A 21,654-nucleotide genomic window follows, 5' to 3' on the forward strand; every position below is an offset into this window, starting at 1 on the left:
GTGGGTGCTGATAGAAACCAACCGGGAAAACACAGAGGATTCAAGAGGGCCTGCATTTTTTTTAAGCAGTAAGCTTTTGTAACTGAAGCCGAAAAGGGAGAAAACTGGTGATTTGGGCTGGGTCTAACGTGACTCAAGACCCTTCTCGATGCATTGGTGTCTCTGCAAGGAAATCTATTATTTTCCATAAACTGTCTTAAGCATCTCCCGGGCTACATTTCTGGCTGTGTTAAGAATCAAGCCATCAAGGACAGCTGTGAATGTTATAAACTTTCAGCAGCAGCAATGGGCTTTGGCAGGGAAGTAGGAGCAAAAAACCCAAGTAGGACATTTCGGTTGACAGTAATGGCACTTTCCCTTCCTTGTCCAAACGATAAAAGATTCATGCTCCTAATTGCAACACTATAGCTGCCCCCATCACTTTATTCTGGGAGAGGAGGTTAGAGAAAACAGGCCTAGAGAGAGGGAGAGAAAGAGAAAGAGAGAGAGAGATGGATAGTAATTTCGTCACTAGCTAACAGAGACTGCTTAGTGCAGAAGACTTCCTTCCATAGCAATACTTTTTAATCAGGTCTGCTGTGTCTGGGCAAACAGCTTTTGTGGATTAGCCAGACTGGAGCCTGACAGCATCCGTTGCAAGTTTAAACGATGAAATACACAACTACAGAGAAAACAAACCAAAAAGAGTAATAAAGTCACACATTTCAATATTCAGCGACCATTAAGGGATTTAAATATTTGTTTGCTATTAAAGGCTTGCATTAGGCTCTTCCAACACCAGCTCTGGAAGACTGAAATATCAATTACCGATCAATTTTCCCCCTAAGTAAACACTAATGCGGGATAAACAGTATTAGAAGATGCAATCGTAACATTGCTGACTTCAGGATGGACTTCCTGCTGGTAACAGCAAGTTTAAGCCTGGTGATTAATTAACCTGAGAAGATAGCACTTAAGGAAGATTTAAGGCGATCATGTGTCTGAAATATGACTGTGAGCCAGTGCACGTTTGGAGGGCAGCCGAAGCCCCGGGCCCAGAGCGAGCATGGATTTGACCCTCTCTAGGATTCCTCTCTTTCCCCAGAACCGCCGCCCCCACAGCTCAACACCTCGGAGGATTAGGAGGGAGTGGAATGGGACGGACTGTGGGTGTGCGTGTGAGAGAGGGGAAAGCAGTAGATGTTAAGTCAGGTTCCTTGCTGGGATGCATTCCGGAGTTGAACACGCAAGGCCCAAGGTGCAATTCCCAGCACTGACCAGCAGGGGCAGTAGACTTTGGACTGAAAAATGACCTAAACCAATTTCCTGTGTGCCGGGAGAGCTGGGAAAGGGAGAGGGGAAGACTGGCAAGAAGATTCCTGCTTTCAAGTCTCAGTTTTGGGGTGCTCGCATTATCCTTGTGCCTCACGCCCTCTTTCTGGCATGTGTAATGATGGGGGCATGGGAGCTTGGGGGCATCAAATACCGTGCTCCTATCAGAGGCACATTGGACAATATTGAAATGAGCACAAATAAAGCAAGGAAACTGGTTTGAATTTTTCTAGCATGCCCTACCTCATTCTGAAGGCCCCTCACAATATATGGTAGCAAGAGTGAGGCTCTGCTTAGCCATTCCCAAATCCATCCTTCCCTGTGGGAGAGAACACATACTCTGTCCTAGCAGGTCCATGAGGATGACGGGACTGTTAGCCCCACATGCAGGTCCTTGAGACCAGCGGGAAAGCTGTCAATGCTGAAGATGCACTTGCAAATGTCAAGGTTTGAGACACAGAATTGGTCACCTCCACACTAAGTCAGAAGTGCGACTCAGCAGCCAGGTGCTCCCTGGAGTGCCTGACTCCTCGCTGAATGCCTACTATGTGCTCAGCACTCTGTGACCATTGGCCCACGAGGTCTCTGGATGATGGCCAAGAGCCCTTTTTTCCTTCCCCTGGACAGTGGGTTAGGACACCCAACTGCTTCATTTTGGAATTCTTTCCAAAGTAGGTACGTGCGGCTGTGGACAGACGTTTCCCGCTGAAGGCACTGGGCTGCCAGTCCTTTATGACTAAGGGCCGCGTGCTTGGTACCCTGACAAAATAGTTCTGAGGCAAATTTATAATGAAACAAAACGCTTTCACTCATGCGGGGTCCTACTACCTGTGGCAGGATACCTGCCTGGTTGCTTTAAGGCTCTGGATGACAGACTCAAAGGAACATTTCTCCATGGAGTAAGTCCATGGCAGAACAAGAATTACATTTCCAGTAGACAGAGGACAGTGAAAGATTGAGCCAATTAACACCCGCATATCACCTCGGGGTTCCAGTTGATGTATTTGGAGAATGCAAGCAGGCCAAAACATTTGTGAGAACCCTCCGGAGGACACGGGGACCATTTTCACTCCCATGCCAAATGAAGGACCAGGCAACTTATCAAGCTCAGCTCACGTGGGCGGCTCCTGGCGCCTCCTCATTTGCATACCCTGTGGCACTCTAATGGCCAGTGTGAGGCAAGTCACCCACCCACGTCTGCCTCAGTTCAGTGAACTTGGGTCCCTTCACTGTAGGTCACGGCGGAATCTGGAGCGTCATGCTACAGACCAGGGGACAGGGGTCGTTATACCTTCCAAGGCAAGCTTCACGAGGGCATGAGGCGTCCACACGCAGAGGGGCCCGAGGAGCTCCCTCTGCTTGAGTGGTACCCGCCTCTTGGTAGCCGTGGGGAACCTTCTATTCTCCATCCTGTATGGCTGACTTTGTGTCTGGCACCTTGTTAAGCGCTTCCTGCTTCTCTCCTGTATTTCTCCTAACAACACTTATGGTGAGCCTTACCTTCCAGAGCAGGAGCCCAAGGCCAGGTAGGGTGGGTCCCTTGCCTGAGGTTTCACAGCTAGTGCATGGTGGAGCAGGGACTGGAGCCCGTGCTCCTAATCTCTGCCCTCTATCACCCTCTGCAAAAAGCTATGAAGAATTAGGGCTCCCCATGGCTCTGTGCCCCCGGCAGAGGCCCAGACCAGCCCTTGAAATCGTGACTCATGTGGCTGGGATTTGAGGACAGCCACAAGACTGATCCCACCTCCCACGTCTCATCTGGCTTTAGTCCCCCCCACACAGGCCAGCAGGCTGGCTGGGCTTACTGCCCTCGGTGCCTTCGACTCCCATTCCCTCAATGCTAACCCATGGTTTTAGGCCTGGCGGGGGCCCAGGGAAGCTGCCTGGACTCTCCAGCCCATTTCCCTTCTCCAGGAAATTGCCCCAGGGCTTTGGGGGCTCCTTAACCATCTTCAGCACAGCCCCCACGTCGGAGGCCCATTTCATGTTTTCCCGTGGGTGGAACTGATGCTCTGATTCGTCTCCAGCGACTATCTCACACCTCTCGGTGTTTATCACAACACTGAGCACACAGCAGATGCCGGGGGACTGCGTATCTGATTGGCCGATTTGTACAGAGACAGGCAAGAGACCAGGCCAGGATGGGAGGAGGCGGACGTGAAATACGCCAGCCTTTGGCTTTTCTGGAGCTTACCTTTCCTTCCACCGCTGAGTTCTCCCCATTACCTGCCCAGGAGAGAAAAGGAAGCTCCACCCCAGCTGGGCGAATGGTGGGAAAAGGGCGGTTTGGGGCTGCTCACATATTATCCTTGCATTTGTGAGATCAGTCACCATGAAGTGTAGTCATTGCTCACTTGGGCCTGCAAAGCAAGGGTGGGGGGGGTGGCAACAACACGCCCGATCCTGCTGTGCACCTGCCCTGAAGTCGCCGCAGCCTAAACAGTGAGTGAGAACCATCTCCTGCAGGTGGCCCAGCCAGTCCTCCGCAGATCCCACTGTCCTTTGGTTAAAGGAGAGAGCGCTTGAAATGAAGAAGGCAGAATGAACTGTCACGACACGAAATCCCAAAGGAAGAGACAGGTGGAGCAGCCAACACAGGAAAGTTGGTGGGGGTGGTGGGTGAAGGGGGTGGTGGGGAGGGAGGGAGGGGGGGAGGGGCCGTCCCAGCTGGCCCGCCACTGCATCGCGTCACCTGCACAAATCGCTGAGTCCTCGCGGCCAGAGCACCTGGCCCACCTGTCCACTGACGGGGGAGAAGAGAGCAAGGGCAGGGAGGGTGAGCGGAGGAGAGAGAAAGCGGTTCGAGGCCCCAGCCGGCAGCCTCTCTGGGCACCTGCTGCCCGCGCTGGGGGGCGGGGGGGGTGCCGCGCCCGACCCTGGGGAGGAAGCTGGACCAGGGGCCCCCATCTCTTCTCTCGCACCCCGGCGTCCATTAAGAAGTCCATAAAGAGTAAAGGATCACTTGGTAACATTAATTTTTTTTTATTAAGAAGACAGATATTTTATAGTACTTTTTTTTTTCTTTTTTTTTTGTAAAAATGGTATACATGAACGAATACAAAATGCGAATGGGAACATATGGATATGGAATTTCTTACACCATAACATTGTTCATGTACACCTTCAAAACAGAACTGGCCTAAAGGGAAAAATAAGACGTCGGTGTGACTAAAGAACAAGCTTATTTGGCATCAATTATACATCCTTCATTATTTTATATTCCTTTAAAAAACACAAAAAACAAGTTTGTTCTTTCTTCACTCTAAAAAAAGTGATCAACCTGTACAAAGTAATACTCAACAATACATTTCAAACAGTGCACTGTATACTTAAGAAAAAATACATAAACCAATATACAACTAAAACCCATAGTTTCCTGTTTTTGTTTTGTTTTATTTATTTATTTTTCTTTTCCAATGTGTGGGGCCTACACTTTGCAATCTACCTGAGACGGAAAACACCAATCGAAACACATGAACCTGAGACATGTCCACATTGTAAGCCATAAAGTTACATCAGGAACATTGCACTACTGTACACTTTTCAAAACAAAGATGGGAGGTCCCAAAAATGAGATGCCAGTTTTGTGAGCAATGGTAGGTTTTTCTTTTCCCCCTAAAAAGAACAACTGAAAAGACCTTTCAATGACATGCTAAATGGTGCTCACCCTTTGATGCGGTTATACTATGATCAGAATGGGTGCTAAGGGCTCGGAATAGAGCTGCACATTATAAAATTCATTGAAAAAGGGATGTTCGTTGTGGCTTTTTGTCTTGGTTAAGTGCCTAGGGATAGGAGGGGGGAAAACAAAATGCTGCTCAATATGGATTTTCTTTTACAGATCAGTCCGTTCCCAAAAGGCCCCCGTATTGCAATGGTTCTATCAAAGGTTAAAACAAAGACAAGAAAAATAAACACACCTTCAAATAACAAAGAGTTGATACTTTTTTCCCCCTTAAATAAATCAGCGGAAGTTTTCCACATAATGTAACAATAGTAAAAATGCACCTTGCAAAATCCAAAATTACTCACTGAAAATGTTATATAATATATATTTATATATATATAGATCTCTTTTTTGATGCCATCTTTCCATAGGGACTGTATCCTGGAGTCTGGAGCCTTACCAAAACATATGGTAAGAGTTTTTAGTTTTCGTCCTTTGGGACTACTTCTAGATTTCCTAGACGTTTCAGTGAAAATCCCCACGTTGTTTAAAAAAATGTAAATGGTAACTTGACTCCTCTACCTTTTCCCAAGGCTCCCCATCTAAGATGTGTTCAAGGTAACTTATTTTAGTAGCTAAGCACTATGGCTGCCATCATGCGAGGATCAGTAGTTTTTTGGCAGATGGTTCTTAAGGCTGAGGAAAGAGGCCAAGGCTAGTGTATGAAAGGTAAAAAGATAAAAACACTCACATTTGAGTTTTGATTAAGTAACTGAAAATCCCTACATGCTGTTTTTCCACCTCTGCTCTGACCTTTCGAGAACTGAGATCGACAGCAGACCAGTGTGAGAACAATACCAGCCCTCCTTTTGTACCTCCTGCCTTTGTCAAGCCAAATCTGAAGGAATGAACGTTTCACACGGATTCGAGTTGGAAATCCCAGCATGACAAATATCTGTAATATACAGTACATGCAGGCCACATCCTACTGCCTTCCTAACTAAGCACAAAGGAAAAAAAAAAAGAAAACAAAACAAAACAAAAAACCAACCCTGTCCCATCCAGTCATTCACACGCCACGCGGACTTGCTTTTTCCTACAAATTAGTGAGAAGTATGGCCGATTGGGAAAGGCGGATGGAATCGTTTGGAACAGAAATAACCAGAGCAGAACTAGCTTTTCCCCCCCTCCCTACTTCCCCTCCTGTGGCAACTCAAATTTGTCCACTTATAGAAAAGGAACAGACCTCACCTGTCAGGTCTGTTTAGGGCATTGAAAAAGGAGGAGCCCTTTCCGCCCCAAACCTTTCTGGACAGTGTGGGGTATCTATGCTGAGCCATCTACAGATACAGAATTAAAGACAGATTCAATCTCATTATGACACACCTCACTTGCAGATAACCCTGTACAGTAATGTAGTTCCACAGCAAACAGAACATTTTCTGAGTCACAGTCTAAGTTTCTAGTCTTCACTGCTCTAAGTATTTGAAACATGGGTAGCAGCAAAGAGTCCTCATTGTTTGTTCACCCAAATCTTTACGACAACAGAGAAGAATGCATTATGGACACACTAAGTTCTGAACTATGAAATCTAAACTGTGCTGGTTCTCCTTTTATGAAACTGAATTTTGAACAGAAAGCAGTTACTTCAAAAATAAGCAACAACAGAAAAAGCAAAAACAACAACAGAATCAGGGGAAAAAAGATTCTAAGGAATCCCAGCAGGCAAATTCCAAAATGGGAGATTTTGGAAAAAAAAAAAAAAATCCAAAAATTTTTGGGGAAACATAAATGCACACAAAGGAAAAAGAGAAAGAAAAAAAAAAAACAGGAAAAAAAAAAAAGGAACGCAATGAACAAACAAAAAACAAGGCACAGAATTTTCTGCAATCTACTCAAACTAAATCCAAGCATCCAAGTTTGACTTGGTAGGAAGAAATAAAACTTAAAAACAAAACAAAACAAAAAACCAACCAACCAACAAACAAAAAAAAAGAGGTGTCAAACAGCAGAATGTACTTTCAAAGAACATTTCTTTTTTTTTACACAGCAAATCCCAAGCCTTCCCAGTCTCGCACCTTTCCACCCATTCATAAAAAAACACACGAATTTCTCGCAAGTTCCAACATCACTGTCTCTTTATCATCTAAATAGGGCCAGCTGGACACCTCATTGAAACAAAAAGGCTGATCTAGATGAAGTACTCTTTCTTCTCTTCCGAGTTGTTCTGTCCTCCTTCTGCATTGATTATAGCAGTGTCTGCGTCTGCGGCATCATCGGCTCCTTTGGCTTCATGAGTGAAGTATGTACCTGAAAGATGAAGGGGTAAAGCACCGTGACTGTCTGATGGCCTCTGTGCAAAGTGGTACAGAGATGGCAACGTGCTTTATGGCCATCATCAGCCGAAGTGGTGTGCAGGCAGCAGAGGGGAAAAAAACAATCGGAAGGAGAGAGCGAGGTGGGGGAGACAAATGGGGATCCGGGGGTTCCAAAGGCACCACTCCAACTGAACCGCTGCGATATAATTCAGCAAATGAGACATTAGAGCAGTGATTATGACCAGAGGGTGTCGGCGGAAGAAGACGTGAGTGGGAGCTAAAAATGCAGAAAGCTGGAGAGCTGTTGACTGACGTGTGAACAGTGAACGCCAGGACCAATGGCCAGAGATGTGCGCGCACATGGTTAAAGACCAAAGCAAGGAAGAGCAATTAGCCAATTAATGAATTAGGGCCCTGATGATGTTCTACTGTCGCCTCAGCTCGTTTATTTGACCCCCCCCCCCCCCCCCCCCCCCCCCTGTCTTCAGGAGTCATGGCTGCCTGTGCATCAGCGGGGGCCCGCACGGGCAGGTCTGACCATCTGCTGCCTCCCGCTTCAGCGTGGGGTCCCCGATCGAGAAACAGCTTGGTATCGTAGTAGTTGTGATCAAGGCTTGGGGTCTGTCTTAAGGGACAAGCGATTCTCGCTCAAGGTGTGACTCTAGCCCGGACCCGGATTCATGGATTCGCTAATTGGCACAGGCACTTGAGAATGACAACACACAGGACGCCCCGAAGTTGGAGACATTCTCATCGGTAGATGCTAACCGCTTACGGGAGAGTTTATGGGGAGAGACAAGGGCTGCCCCTCAGTAGGACATCTAGGTAGCGCTTACACTGCCTACCATAACCAGACAGCCCTCCTCCCGTTATACACTGTATTCTCGAAGATTCTTAAGGAAAAATAAAAAAAAGGCCGATACATTGGTTGTATTCTCAGGTTTTCATACGTGACAAATCTGAGCAGGCAGGCGGTCAGATGTCCCCCTCCTATCCCCTTCTTTCCTCTGGCCCCTCGTTCTCCACAGCTGCTGAGCAGACTCGGCCCTGCTCTCTGGCCTCACCTTCCTGGCTCTATCAAGCTCAGCACCAAAAGGCTGGGCGTTCTCGGCCCAATGGGCTGCCTCCTGGGCAGGGGAAGAGGGTCCCCAAATGGTTTATGTGGGAGACGGGCACTGTGGGTCCTAAAGGTGATTTCAAGTACCTTGGACCTCCATTGCTGTGCTCAAGGGACCTTCCCCAAACCCAAATCCTACGATCCAGTGGTAGGCAAGCGCCTGCGGTTAATGCTATAGGAAAATCCCACAAGCTCACAGCACAGAGCTTGAGAAAAACAGCAGAGAGACAAGGGCCGACAAAGAAAGGAAGAATAAATTACCAAGGGCGGGGGGGAGAGGACTGGAGCAGCATGGGGTACAAAGGAGGAGCACTGGAAAAGATGATTGCCCATCCAGGCTGCACAGTTGATAAGTGTGATGATTAATGGCAATTTAAATCAATTGCACAGATAATTTTTAAAAAATACATATTTATGTGGCTTTTAAAGCACATTAAACCAAGGAAGTATTCTAGCCACTGTGACCAGCTTCCCTGGAGCTTGGGGCCAGGCAGCACTGCCTGTCCACCTGCTTCCCAGAAAGCAGCAGGGTATGGGCATGTTCTTTCCACATCGATCGCTTTGGGGTTCACGCCCCACCTCGCACAGCCCGGCCCCTATTTTTACAATTTTTGCTCTATCCCCAATTACGGATTGCAGAATCACACATCTAGAAAGCTTTTTGAGAAAAATCCAAATCAAGAAGCACTCCTCATCAACCCTCGGAGTTCTCATCAGCAGCTGCTTTCTGGTTTTTTTTTTTTTCTCTCCCAGTTTCGGGAAACATCGATAGGCTATGTGGCCACATAATCCCAACTGCCTATCAAGGGAAACCTTCGTCAAGTCCCCAGATGCAGGGGGGGTGGTGACGGGAGGCCTCCTGCCTGCCAGAGCACCTTGCTTACCTTTATGTCTGGCAAAATAACGCCCCAGAATGATGAGCAAGCACAGCATGGCGAACACGACCACGGCCACGACACCGCCGATCACGGCGTGATCCACCGCTCGGATGGCGCCCTCCTCGCCTGCTCGAGAATCTGTCGGAATCAGAAAAGGAACAGGGCTGTAGAGCTCGTTACAAGACACCAGCAGCCCTGGCCACACTACCTCCAGGTCAGAGGTCACCTTCTTTTATAATGGAGGAGTCAGAGAGATCAGCCAGATGGATCAGCTTACAGCGAGGGAACAGACTGACCTGTCCAGGGCCGGATTGATCTGTTCTCCCCACAAGGCAATTTCATGACACGCAGAAGAGGAGCGCTAACGCACGGGGAGCACGCTTAGGGACCAGGGAGAGAAGAAACAGTCTGTCCGGTCCCGGCCTGGTCTTAGCGCTCACTCCGTCCGTGTCCAGCTGCAGATCCTAACGAGGAGGCCGACCTAGCTACTTAAGGGCGCTCGGGATGGCACCTTCGGGCACTGGAGGGGAGGCGACTGGAGCTTTCGGAAGCTGCCCAGCGACTTCATCCCCGCTAGGCACGTGCATAGCAAAAGGAGCTCACAAGTCACAGCTGCCTCGAGATAAAACAAGGCTTATAAGACTAAAGACAGGTGACATGCTCGCTACATTTAGGAGGTACGAGGGAGTAAGCCTCCACCTAAAACCTCAAAACCTAGTTCAAAAAAAGGCAGCAAGGACTAATTGTCCATTGCCACAGATGGGCTTTCTTTTATTTATTTAACACTTCACGAGGCGATTAATTTTCCCTTGTAAGCATCACTCCCTCAGGATGTCTTCTTCCGACTGAGGAACGACACGTTTGGCTGGGGAACAGCTCCAGAATGGACCCAGAATGAGCTATGGCGATGCAGAATGGATGCATGGCGGTGTAAAGAATTTTAATTTAGGAATGTGGCTACATCACCCCTTGCTGAAGTCCTAATGGCACCCGAGATTTATAATGTAGTAAAAAACAATTATTCTCCTGTTGATTAATACATTAACATTTTGGAGTGGAAGCCAAACCATTGTCTTCTTTTTTACTGAGTCAAGTACGACACCTCCATTAAAATGATTTACTAGCTGTACCTTACAATTTAAGCACAGCAGCAACAGAAACGGTAAAAATCTTTTAACTTTACATGATTTGTGAAGTCATATGTGAAGGATTTACCATTTAAATCTTTCAGTACAAGAAGCACATGGCCCTATAAATCTGTCCCCCTTGCAGTTGCTGGACGCCTGAGAGAAATGCATTTCACCAAGAAGACGGAGAGTGCAAATTCAAGTCAATTTTTAAGAAAGATTTATCTCTGTCTCTCTCCAAAGAACAGAGCAAATCTCTGAAGCCTCCACCTCTAATAATATTTGAAGTTTATCGATCAAGTGTACAGATCCGTGACAGCTAAAGGTAATGGTGCTCTTTTGAGCCGAAACCTGATACAACGCTTTCAGCAGGAGGGCATGATTTACACTTTCTATCGATATTTCCAATTCTGCTCCGAGATTAAGTACTGAAGGATGTGGGGAAAGAACTCGTGACTGAGGGTTCCACGAAAAGTGCTTTAATTAAAAGAGTTTAAATTAAAAAATGAAGTATTTAAAGTGTTTCATTAAGTTACCTTTCAGAGGACTACAAAAAACCCCCCAAAATCCCAACCCAAACAGAAATGCCAAATCGGAGGTAGCAGCAGGTCGCCCAGGACAACAGGATGATGGGAGTTTAATTGGAGAAGGGAGATGGGTTGGAGGCAGAGTGCACTGCAGCCAATTAGCCCGCTCTGTGATGTGCGAGTCCCTCCAGCAACCTGTCTAATAAGCTCGACTTGAAATGTGGTGGAGACGAATCGCCCTCCTCGGCCAAAAGGGTTGCCTACTGCGGCCGCAACAGCCTCTGTGTCTTGAAAGTCATCTCAACGAGGCAGAACTCTGCCGTGGAAACTTTTTCTTTTCTTTTAGAGACAACGGAGCTCGTGGGAGGGGAGCACTCCCCTCTGGGGGCCCCCCCGACACAGGGTATCTGCCCGAGGAGAGCGCTTCACACCCCGGAGACTCTCGCCCAACTGCACAAAGTCAGATTCGCTGATGGGAAGACAGAGAGTTAACAGGAAAGCCAGGCAGTTGTGTTTTCCTTAGGGAGCTGTCAAAATGGGGGATCTTGTGGGAATGAAAATTAACTAATCTCCAATTGCCATGAGCTGCAGACCTATTGAAAAAATAGGGAGTCTTTCAACTAACTCCCTGGGTCTTAGGCTTGGGTGGGGAAAACAGCGATACTAGCCATGGAGGAGAGGGGAAAGTGAGGGGCAAGAGCTGCAGAGAGGCCCCGGCCGGGGCAGACTGAGAGCAGAGAGAAACTTCGAGAGGCCGTCCCGGTTCCAGGCACAGACCGAAATAACCCCTTCGGGGAAGGCACTCTCATGGCCGCTGTTCAAAGACCGCCTCCTCCATGCCTAGGCACAGGAATATTCTAGAAGCCAGAGAAAGCCAGAGAGACAGAGCAGCTCTGTGATCCACACCACCACCTCACAGGCCACGTATCTGCGGATTAACTTCCTTAGCCAAAACTCTTTGTTGGATCCTTGCTCCCCATGAACTTCGGGCTCAGGGTGCTCAGAGCTGCCTCATCACCCCTGCACTTTGGCCACATTCACTACCTGGGTTCTTGGGATCTTCCCCGCCCTCAAGGACATACACATTTTACAGATACTTATTTATAAGGCTAATCTCTCCCGCTATCTCGTGATACTTGTTAAGAAAGTTTACTACTACCAGTTAATCACCAAGACATTTTTCCTGCCTTCAATTACTGCAGACGGACACAGAAGGTAACTGATGCTTAATTTACAGGGAACACTGCAGTTTGTGAGCCCCTCACCACCTCTTCCCACCCCACCCCGGGGTCACCGTCCTCTGTGAAGAGCAGCGCCCTTTCCTGCCTCAGCTCAGTCCCCGCTTTTGTTTCCATGTGTGGGGTGGGCGGGAGAGTTTTCAGAGCGCTCCCGATTGGCCCCAGGTGCTGGGGGAACGGGGTGGAAGCTGGTCACGGACTACGGGGCAGAAGGGCCTGCACCTGTGGCTGGTGCCTCGCTCAGGGCGAGAAGCAGAAGCACCAGACGTTACACCACGAGGCAGCGGGCACGTGGCTGGAGACTGCAGGAAGTAGGGGCCACCAGGAGGAGCAGGGCTCTGACAAGTCCAGCAGCAGCCCGGCCTTTCCTGTTCCGCTCACAAGGGAGAGCTCCCGCCAGGGCTTGAGAAAGTACCTTTCACCATCATCCAAAGACCCTGCTCCTCTTGGGGTGCAGACCTTGTCACTCTAAGGTTCCACCACCTTTCCTGGGGGGGTATCCTCTCCGGATTTTTGGCTCCTTCTCTGAATCAGGCAAAGAAGGAAAGCAAAGAGCCAGACTCTACAAGCGGCCTCCAGCTTCTACACTGAAAGGACACGTGGGCATGGAAAGCACTTACACGCCTGGTCCTCAGGCGAGAGTGATCGGCTCTTGGGCTCAGAAGGTCGTTTTCTTGCTCTTTTAAGAAACGAGTAACAGGTGTTACTGAGAGTGCTCCTACTTCTGGGACTAAGCGGGGCCCCGTCATCGTGCAGAGGAAACGCCATGTTTCTGTTTGGTGTATTTTGCTGGCATCAAGGTTAACCCAGCCTTGAACCAAGCACGTTTGGGTGGAGCGACGAATGTCACCCAGTCCCTTCATGTGGGACGCCGAGGACCTTAGGCCTCGTCGTGCCAGCGTTCCGGGCTTCAGGGGCTCTCTCTTGAGCGCTGGGAAGAGGCTGTGCGGGCTCACGGCTGTGGCACAGTCCTGCCAGGACTGTCCCCTCTTGCAGTCCTGTCCATGGACAGATCAGTCATGAGCTGCTTAGTATTCGTCAGTTGGCTTTTCTTTTGGCAAAAAGCTGGAACAACCTGGCTCCAGGTGAGAGTTTACAAGCTGCTTGCAGAATGTTAAGTTGGTGACTATGGCTTGGGTCAGAGCTTCAACCGTCCTGGGCTCGCATTAGCATCTTAGAAACTGCAAGGACAAAAACATTTCAAAGGGACTCCCAAGAGGGATGCCCGCCACTGCTCGGTTCTCTTTACCTTGGGCCAGGTGACCCGGCCCCCTCTATTCCTCATGGGCAACATAAAGGGGGAAGTTCTAAAGGCAGTGGTTCCCGAGGGCCTGCCAAGAAAAGAGATGGCTAGTGCAACTTCAGTCTCCTTCCCCTCACCTCCAGGGGACTCCTTTCTCTCCACTTGCTCTCCCCTCTCAAACGACTTGCCAGAACTGTTCTTCCTGCGGAGCTCCGGCAGGCACGCTGCTGGTGCTAAAACAGGGCTCTCCAACACAGCGCGGTCCCTCTGGCTACGACTTTGCCACCTGGCATGGGACGCCTCACAGAAACTGCCATACGAATGCCTTCATCGTGGATCTGTGGTAAGCCCAGAAGGCTCGGCTGCCAAAGGCAGGGCTTCATGGCTAGCTGGGGAATGGCCAGTGCATCCCGGACAAGCTCCTGGGGGACAGGGACTCTGGCAGAGGACGTCACTGAGCAGAACGCTCGCGGCAACCGCGGCCTGCCCACCACGCAGCCCGGGCTGGGCTTTTCGCCAAAAGGACACCAAGTTTCCGACCTCTGAGGAGCTGAAGTACGACCCGGTTAAAGCACAATACACAGTGAAAACACACAGCAGAGGGCATGACAACCACCCCGTGCTTGGCTTACCTTCCCATTGCCAAGCATCCCTGGCTCAGGCTATCTGTCTCCTTGGGGAGAGCCGGATACTCCTCTAAAATCCACCTGTTTATTCTTCCCATAGGTTACAGACTACCTCAGGTCTCACCTTAGAAATTAGCATTTAAAACATGGTGGAGGTTCTAATGGTACCGGTCTGCTTCTCTGTCTTGGACAATTCCTACGTTCAACCCTTCTGCCATTTCCATACCCAACGAACGACTGGAAAAAAGCTGAGATTCTTGACTTTTTGCAACAGTTCTGTCACTTGGTTTGGTTGGAGCCTTTTTCCTGGGCTGAGGGCTTGCTGGACAAGTCAGTTTAATTAACTCTCAGAATCCGTGTTTCTAATGGAAATGCTGCCTCCAGCTTCCTAGGACCGTAGGGATTAGTCTATCTTAGAGGATGCTTAGTGACTGTGATGGCATTTGCTACTTCTTGCGAGAAGAAAGAACAAGCCTGCTGGCGGGTTTTCCAAATCTGAGGCAAAACCAAGATCTGACCTCAAAGACGAAACGAAACGAAACGGAACAAACAAAAAAACGTGGCGCCATCTGAGAAATGTAGCTACTCATTCCCAGCCCCTCCTGGAGCTCCCTTCGTGGTAACACAAATAAGTGTGCATTTTAAAGAGCACAACTTTATTACCGAAGGGGAACACGCTGAATGACATGCACTGACAAAATGCCACATTATTTGCTAATCCTAATATGTTATTCTTCCTTAAGATTTGCTTTTCTCAGCACCAATTCAATTATAGATGCTACAAATCCTTCTGACATTTAATTCTCTCTTGTCAGAGAGTAGTAAATGTATACAGTACATGCACAGCTTTCCCGTTAAGATGTTAATGTATATCGAACCACACTAGCCTCTATGTAACGTAACCTTTCTGTTCTGCCTTCTTAGAAAGGGGAAGGGAAGGAGGCAAGAAAATCATGAAGATCCCAGATAGCATCCCAGACAGCTAGTACTACCCTTCAGCTGCATTTAATTCTAGGGATGCAACTGCAGCTACATGAACATTTCAAAGGAGCTACGTTAGGCTTACTTAAAGAAAAACTGCAGTCAGCATCCTCCTCCTGCCACCCAGAGCTCGGGGTGCATTCACTCAAATGAGAAGTTCCGCACACAGGCTTTTGGGCTGTACGTCTTCACTACTCAGTGATCAGGCCTCGGGCTCTCGTAGGCTGTCACTGCCCATAGATCATCCTCCAGAAACAGGCCCAAAAGGGAGATGCAGAAGAGTTAGGACCTCCTCTCCCGCACGGCCCACTGGAGAGTGGTCGGATCTGGGTAAAAGCGGCGCTTCGTTACTCTGCTCTGTGACTGCAGGCAGGTGGATCAGCCACTCTGAGCCATGGAGCACAACCGTACGCCTCACAGGGTCGTTTCTGCGAGGCCAGCGTGTCGAATGGGAGAGGGCCTCTCTGGGCCAGGGCGTGGCATTACCACAGGCACTCAAGAAGTGGCTGTCACAGTTAAATTTGCAATATTAAAGCCCAAGGACGGCTTTCTCCCAGTTCTTTAATACTATGGACTCCAGGCAAATACTTATCAGCTCTCTGGGGGTAAGGGCTATACGTACACCCAGCACTCTGCTCTCAGACGGTGAGATGGCCCCTAAACACTTGCTGAGTTGAAGTCACCAGGCCATTTTCCATTTCTGTAGAATGGCACCCAGGGTGACTGATGGCCCAGCTGCCCTGTGGGGTCAAGGCTGAAGGCCACCGGGGCCAGGTCATGATTCAGGTGTACCATCTGAGTATGAGGATTGGAAGTACTTATTGTCCTCTAAATACTGAGAACAAATATTTTTTATGATTTTTCTCCTATCTCAAGTCACTTGATTTAGTTATTTTACCCCAAAGCAGAAATGCCTTAATGAGCAGGACGGGATCCTCCCAAACATTTAGTGTCCCGAGAGGCCAGGAGGTGCGCTCATGAGTCCACGCCCCTCATCTCCATAAGGACTTCAAAGTGTGAGTGCCTTTCCCATTGTGAACAACAGGAAGGCACGGGAGGATGGAACCAGAGTTTTCCTTAAAAGAGTATACAGCTGAGAAAGAGGACAGAGTCGTAAAGTATTTCCAAACATACATTTCCCACTAGAATCTCTCTCTGGAGAAAGATGCTTCTGGGGACCTCAGGCATTTGGGGGTGTGAGGAGGATGGGTTAATGAATATGGTGAAGTCACCCCAAAGCAGTGTCCAACCTGTGGAACTGGAATTCACATTTTGTGTTGTAGCCTGGCGACTCTCTAGTTTGGAGGAACGTTCCTATTTGATGGCCTCCTTCCTCCCCATGAGGGAAACAGTAGCATGTTGGATTATGGGAAGATCAGCAATCCAATGACCTTCAGACTCCCATCCTGGGAGTGCTATGACCAAGCTGCCATGGACTCGAGATGATTTTCTCGGTCTACTGCCTTGTAGTCAACAGAATTTTAAAATCAGGAACTCTACGTGTTTTAACCTTTGTGACCCCAAACTTTCCCACAGCCTATAGGACCATCTCAGTGGGAAACTGATCCCATAATTTCGGACAATGGGACAATGGCACCGAAATCATCCGAGGCGAAGGTCTTCTTTGAAGGAGAAAGAGCTTGATTTGATACCGGAAAAGATCTTTCCAGGTCAGTCAGCTTGTGGTTCTACCCCTGATGGGCTCCAGAGAGCCTGACTTTCCTCTCCTCATTCCCCGGATGCACACACTGAAATTGAAAGGGGTCCAAGAGGAAAAGGATTCCTGAGAAGACCCCAGAGCAGAGGAAGTGTAGAGTTCACAGTGGAAGGAGAACTACTCTCAAACTAAAGTCTCTATTTCCTGCAGAGCCCTGAAGACCCGCATGTTCAAATTCTGCCTCTGCCTCTTGAGGAAATCATTCAACCTGGGGAGCCCCTGCTTCCTCACTTGCAAAACGAGACTGCCCAGGAAAATCCTCTTAGGGCTGGCTCACTCTCCCTGTCCCAATGGCCTTCCATGGGGACCTTTTGTTCTCAACTGGCCTCCGCCTCTTCCTAGCCCTAGTCACTCGGGTTCACTCTACCCGCTTTAATTTTTTTCCACAGCATTTGCCACTGGCCACCATTATCTCGTGTCGTGAGCCTGGCTGCCCCACTAGAAAGTAGCTATGAGTGCAGGGGCCTGTGGCGTGAACCCCAGTGGGTCCTGGTTGATCTTGTTCACCGCTGCATGCCTGGTGCCCAGCCCAGAGCCTAGCACATGCAGGAGCTCGAACAGTGGTGCTCAAAGAAGAGCAAATGAGATCATCTGTGAAAGAGTTTTCTGAGCTGAAAAGAACTGTACAAATACAAGCTAAATACTACTACACTTGAGATTTATGAGCCATACCTTGAATTTGTCTACACAGCCCAGCTGGTTTTTCTTTATTATTTTTGCTAGTCTATCACAGAAGTGAAATAGCCTGTTTGCCGAATCCGGGCCACGCTTTAGGTGGGGGCAAGGAAGACTCCCCTCTACCCCGCAACGTTCTGTCTACTGAGTTTCTCCACACACATTTCCAGCAAGTTCAGCTGACCCTGAGGACGTTCTCAATGACCACATGGTCATACAGCCCCTCCTGGAACTGATAATCTGGATCCAAAGGCCTTTGAGTGCTTCCACTATCTACATTTAGACTGTACTGTGAGCCCATGTTTCCTTCAGACTTCATTCAGGGGACTCTAGTCGGCTCACCTAGAGTCTTCCAATCATGCCGACATGGATTATCAGAGCCACTTAGAGTTTGCCCTCCACCCATACTTTTCTACAGATTGTGAGGGAGATGTGGGATTTTTCTAGATCATTTTCTCATCTGTAGGGCCAGAGTGGAAAACGTGTCTTTTGGGGAAGCATGACAGCTCTGGAATTTCTTGGTGCCTCCGCTTCAAAAGCAGAAGACTGATGGATTGCTCTGATAGTGCCGGAGGGCCATTCTCTGGCACACTGCGTATTTACCAATGCACTCTGCTAAACGGTCCCCAAAGGCCCTTCCGTTGCTGAGAGGAGGGAGGCAGTGCAGACATTTTTTAAAGTTTTAAAGTAAAATAGAAGGATAAATATGCTTAAAGCTATTCTATTCCACATGGGTGGCAATAACCACCAGCTGTTACCAGGAAAGAGCAGATGTAATTGATAAAACGATTCAAAACTCTTCTGGGTCCATCGTCAATATTAAGTTAACACCCAAAAAGTAAATGAAAGGGTTCAAAGTAGGACTGGATAAGCTCCCCAGGTCTGCCAATGATTAAATCACTGAACTACACACAAGCATACTTTTTTAATGCAGATTGAAGAGGAGGATCAGCTGGGCAACTTGCTTTGCTGGGCGAGGATGGAGCACCATATGTTGCTTATGAGATTGTCATTAGTTGAGGAAGCAGTGGTGAATGGGGGAGGTGGGCAGAAGAGAGACCATCATTATTTCCAAGGAAATGCAGGATCCAGCATCTATCCCTAATAAGGAAAGGATGAAGTCTCTACCCAGATGGAACAGGCAATGGATGGTAATATTATTCATTACCACAGTTTAGCATTAAATGCGCAACACCTACTCTAATTTATTGATGGGCTGTTTAAGACGGGTGTTAACCTGTTTGTCTTGTATTATAATTGAATTCAGTCTCTAGGCTACAGAAATTTGAGAAGTTCATCCTTTCTCAATCAATATGCTCCCCTTCAGTGACCCATTTCAAGACAGCTTCATAAAAAATAATGTATTTTGTTTTAATAAATTTAAACACTACGACAGCTGCTCAATTTTTATTGGTTGTTTTTTTTTTTTCCCTTCAGATGTCTCTTTGCTGCTGAGGGAAGCCAAGCTCACAATCAATAGTAATTGATTAATCAGCATCCCCTTTGAACAAAGGTGCTAATCAGTTTTTGATTAGTTCATCAAACCAGATGCAAAGGCAGCCCAAGCCCGGCCTGATGGATCATCAGTGTTCTACATGACTTATGGCTCCTGAACAACACAGGGCTGCAGCGTTCCTGGAGGAGGGGGGTGGGGGTACCACGTAATTATTCATTTAACCGAATTATCAGGAGCACGAACAGTTGTTGGTTTATTGCTCCTGACTCGGGGGTGATGGATAGAACTGCAGCAAGACTGCATCTGACTTGGTGCAGAGCTGAGAGACCTGGAGTGTTTCCTTAATGGATGATGCCTGGGGAAGAGGGTGGATGGCCGACGTAGTCCCACTTTCCTAAAGAGGAGAAAAATTACCTTTGCCTACCTCAGTGATCCTCATCTGGCTACTACGCCAAGAGGGATCAGGCCCGTGAGGACTCAGTCCTTTCTTGGGATCCTTGAGAAATTCCACTTGCCAGGGCCGCCGTGTCAGAGCTGTTTTATTTAGGGTCAAGACACGAACTCAGCGCAGATTGCTTACAACCAGCATTACATTCTATGCAAGGAGCAGGACTTATCTCTTCTTTTAAAAGAAAATCAGGCTACTGTTTTTGCAATTTCTCTAAATACACCACCAGTTAAGAGGCAAAAATGAAACACTCCCTTGATGGGCTGGCTGTCTTTCTAATCTTCTAGTTATTTATCTGAATTCACTGGGATTTGGAACTTATTCATCCAACAAGTATCAATCGAGCGCCTACTACATGACAGGCATACAGCAGTGAACAAACCCAATATGGCCTCTTGGGGCTTCCACTGGGTGGAAAAATCTGACCGCTAAGCTCAAACCGGGACATGCTACATCGAAACATAAAGCCACCCTCCCTGTTTTTTAAGTTTGACAGAAGCACCTAGGAGGCGATAAATCTGCACTTTGAAAGACTAGGTGGCTCTAATTTTCTCACTGGGTGAAACCTGCAGTCAAGGACCACCACCTCACAATCAACTATTTAAGGGAGCTGAAGTGAAATCTCTTCAAGAAGGGGCAATATGGAACCCTTCCTTCCAAAGGCTGGAGTAAGGATCTACAGCCCTACATCTTGGTGCCTCCATCACAGTGATGAGGAAGGGGGCTTTCTTACTGATTTATTAGGAATTAACGATCCAAATGTTTAAGGAGCTGGAGCTGGTTGGCAGCGAAGTCCCACAACATCATGGCAGCTCATATAATTGTTGAGCTCTGACCATTCCAAATCTCCTCCCCGCCGCCCCCTCCCTTTCAGGATATGCTTCTTATTCTGGATTAGTAACACCTAAATCCTGGAATCAAGCATGAAACCTACTTTTGCAAGAGCTCAGTGTGTTGTGAAAAAGGTCTGAGGTGGATAATTAGTTTACATCACGGTATGTGACAAAACAATCGCCCCCCCCCGCCCCTCCCCCCCCGTGTTTCTAAGATAACTGTGACGTGGCTTTTCAAGTCTATTCTACAGAAGTAGATGGTCAATAGTAGTTTTCTCCTTTTAAAAATAAAGATCTTCTCTCATAATCCAACATCCTTAAACTGCTTTGTAATGCGAAACATTTCTCTTGAACCGTTACACACCCAGAGCATAAAAACTATTTTTACGCCACTGAAAACAGTGGCCTTCGTACAATGCAAAGATGAGCTGACCTCCCTTGCAGTGATGCCCTCAGTCCCAATGTGAAATATACATGCCATGAGCACAGGGGAAAGAAGGGGGTGAGGAGGAAGAGAGTGTTAGTAAAAATTCGTTTTCCTTTAATCCACAATTGCTAGTTAACTGCCCAGGAAACCAAATGGCCGTTTTGTAGAAGTGGACAGGGCACCCACAGGTTGGACACCGCAGTGCCTTACCTAATGACTAGCCCTTACCTGAGAGGTCCTCACTGTCCAGTTCTTCTGCGGAATTGGGCAACTGAGTAAGGCCTTACAAGTAAAAACAAATCGTTTTTCTTTTCGTTCCTCAAGGGACATAAACAAAACACTTAAGAACTGAGGATGAATTTCTTAAAAAAAAAAAAAAAACATGAGCCAAATCTCTTGCTATCTCTCTCTTTTTTGGATAGCTTGAATGCATTAATCCATAAGTACATTTCTCCAATCATTTCATTTTGTTATTGATACACAATCAAGACAGAAAGATTCCTCAGTCTCCGCTTTCAAAGCACACGAAACATGAAGGTGAATGTTTAAAATCACTCATTCATAACAGCATGCAAAAAGAAAAAAAATAAAGCCTGATTGTTAGCTGTTGATGTTTTGACATGGCTCTTAAATACAAATACAGTTAGATGTTACATACTAATGTATGTAAGTTTTATTTCACATTTTACCATAAATTGAAATCCTTTGCCAATACTGACAAATACATTTCATTCTCAATTTATGACGATCTTGGATCACTTATTTCAAAATGGTACAGCATCTGCTAACTACAGATTGCAGGTTATGTCTTCATCAGAAAATCTGATTCGCAAAATGACTTTTTAAAAAGGAGAATTTAAAAAAAAATCAGTGGTATTCCTGAAAAATGAAACCCTCAAAGCTGAGAAAGCAGTTAGGTCAGGAGCTAATCTGGTGGGGGCTTGCAGGGTCTACACCGAGCCACCACCAACGCTGGCCAGCTCTCAGCTAGCTCTCATCTGGATTAAAGGAGGGGTAGAGGGAGATAGAAAGACAACGGGAGGCTTGGCTAGGGGATGGATTCCA

General features: G+C 47.6%; 1 protein-coding gene across 3 annotated transcripts in view; it reads right to left on the reverse strand.

Moving 5' to 3' along the window:
• Positions 1–5,088: 5,088 nt before the first annotated feature.
• The window catches only part of CADM1 (cell adhesion molecule 1), a 322,495-nt gene continuing 305,929 nt past the window's right edge, over positions 5,089–21,654 (reverse strand). For 2 of the 3 annotated variants that reach the window (XM_035008994.1, XM_035008993.1), the window contains 2 exons: positions 9,298–9,429; positions 5,089–7,288 (listed from right to left, as the gene is read on the reverse strand). In XM_035008994.1, the coding sequence (XP_034864885.1) occupies positions 7,170–7,288; positions 9,298–9,429 (251 nt within the window). In that variant the 3' untranslated portion in view covers positions 5,089–7,169. Of the gene's footprint in view, positions 7,289–9,297; positions 9,430–20,817; positions 20,872–21,654 lie in introns of all 3 variants that reach the window. The other variant, XM_035008992.1, reaches the window with a different exon arrangement.

This window comes from Mirounga leonina, unplaced genomic scaffold (genome assembly GCF_011800145.1).
Source record: "Mirounga leonina isolate KUSES-001 unplaced genomic scaffold, KU_Mleo_1.0 Mir_153, whole genome shotgun sequence".
Classification (NCBI taxonomy): domain Eukaryota; kingdom Metazoa; phylum Chordata; class Mammalia; order Carnivora; family Phocidae; genus Mirounga; species Mirounga leonina.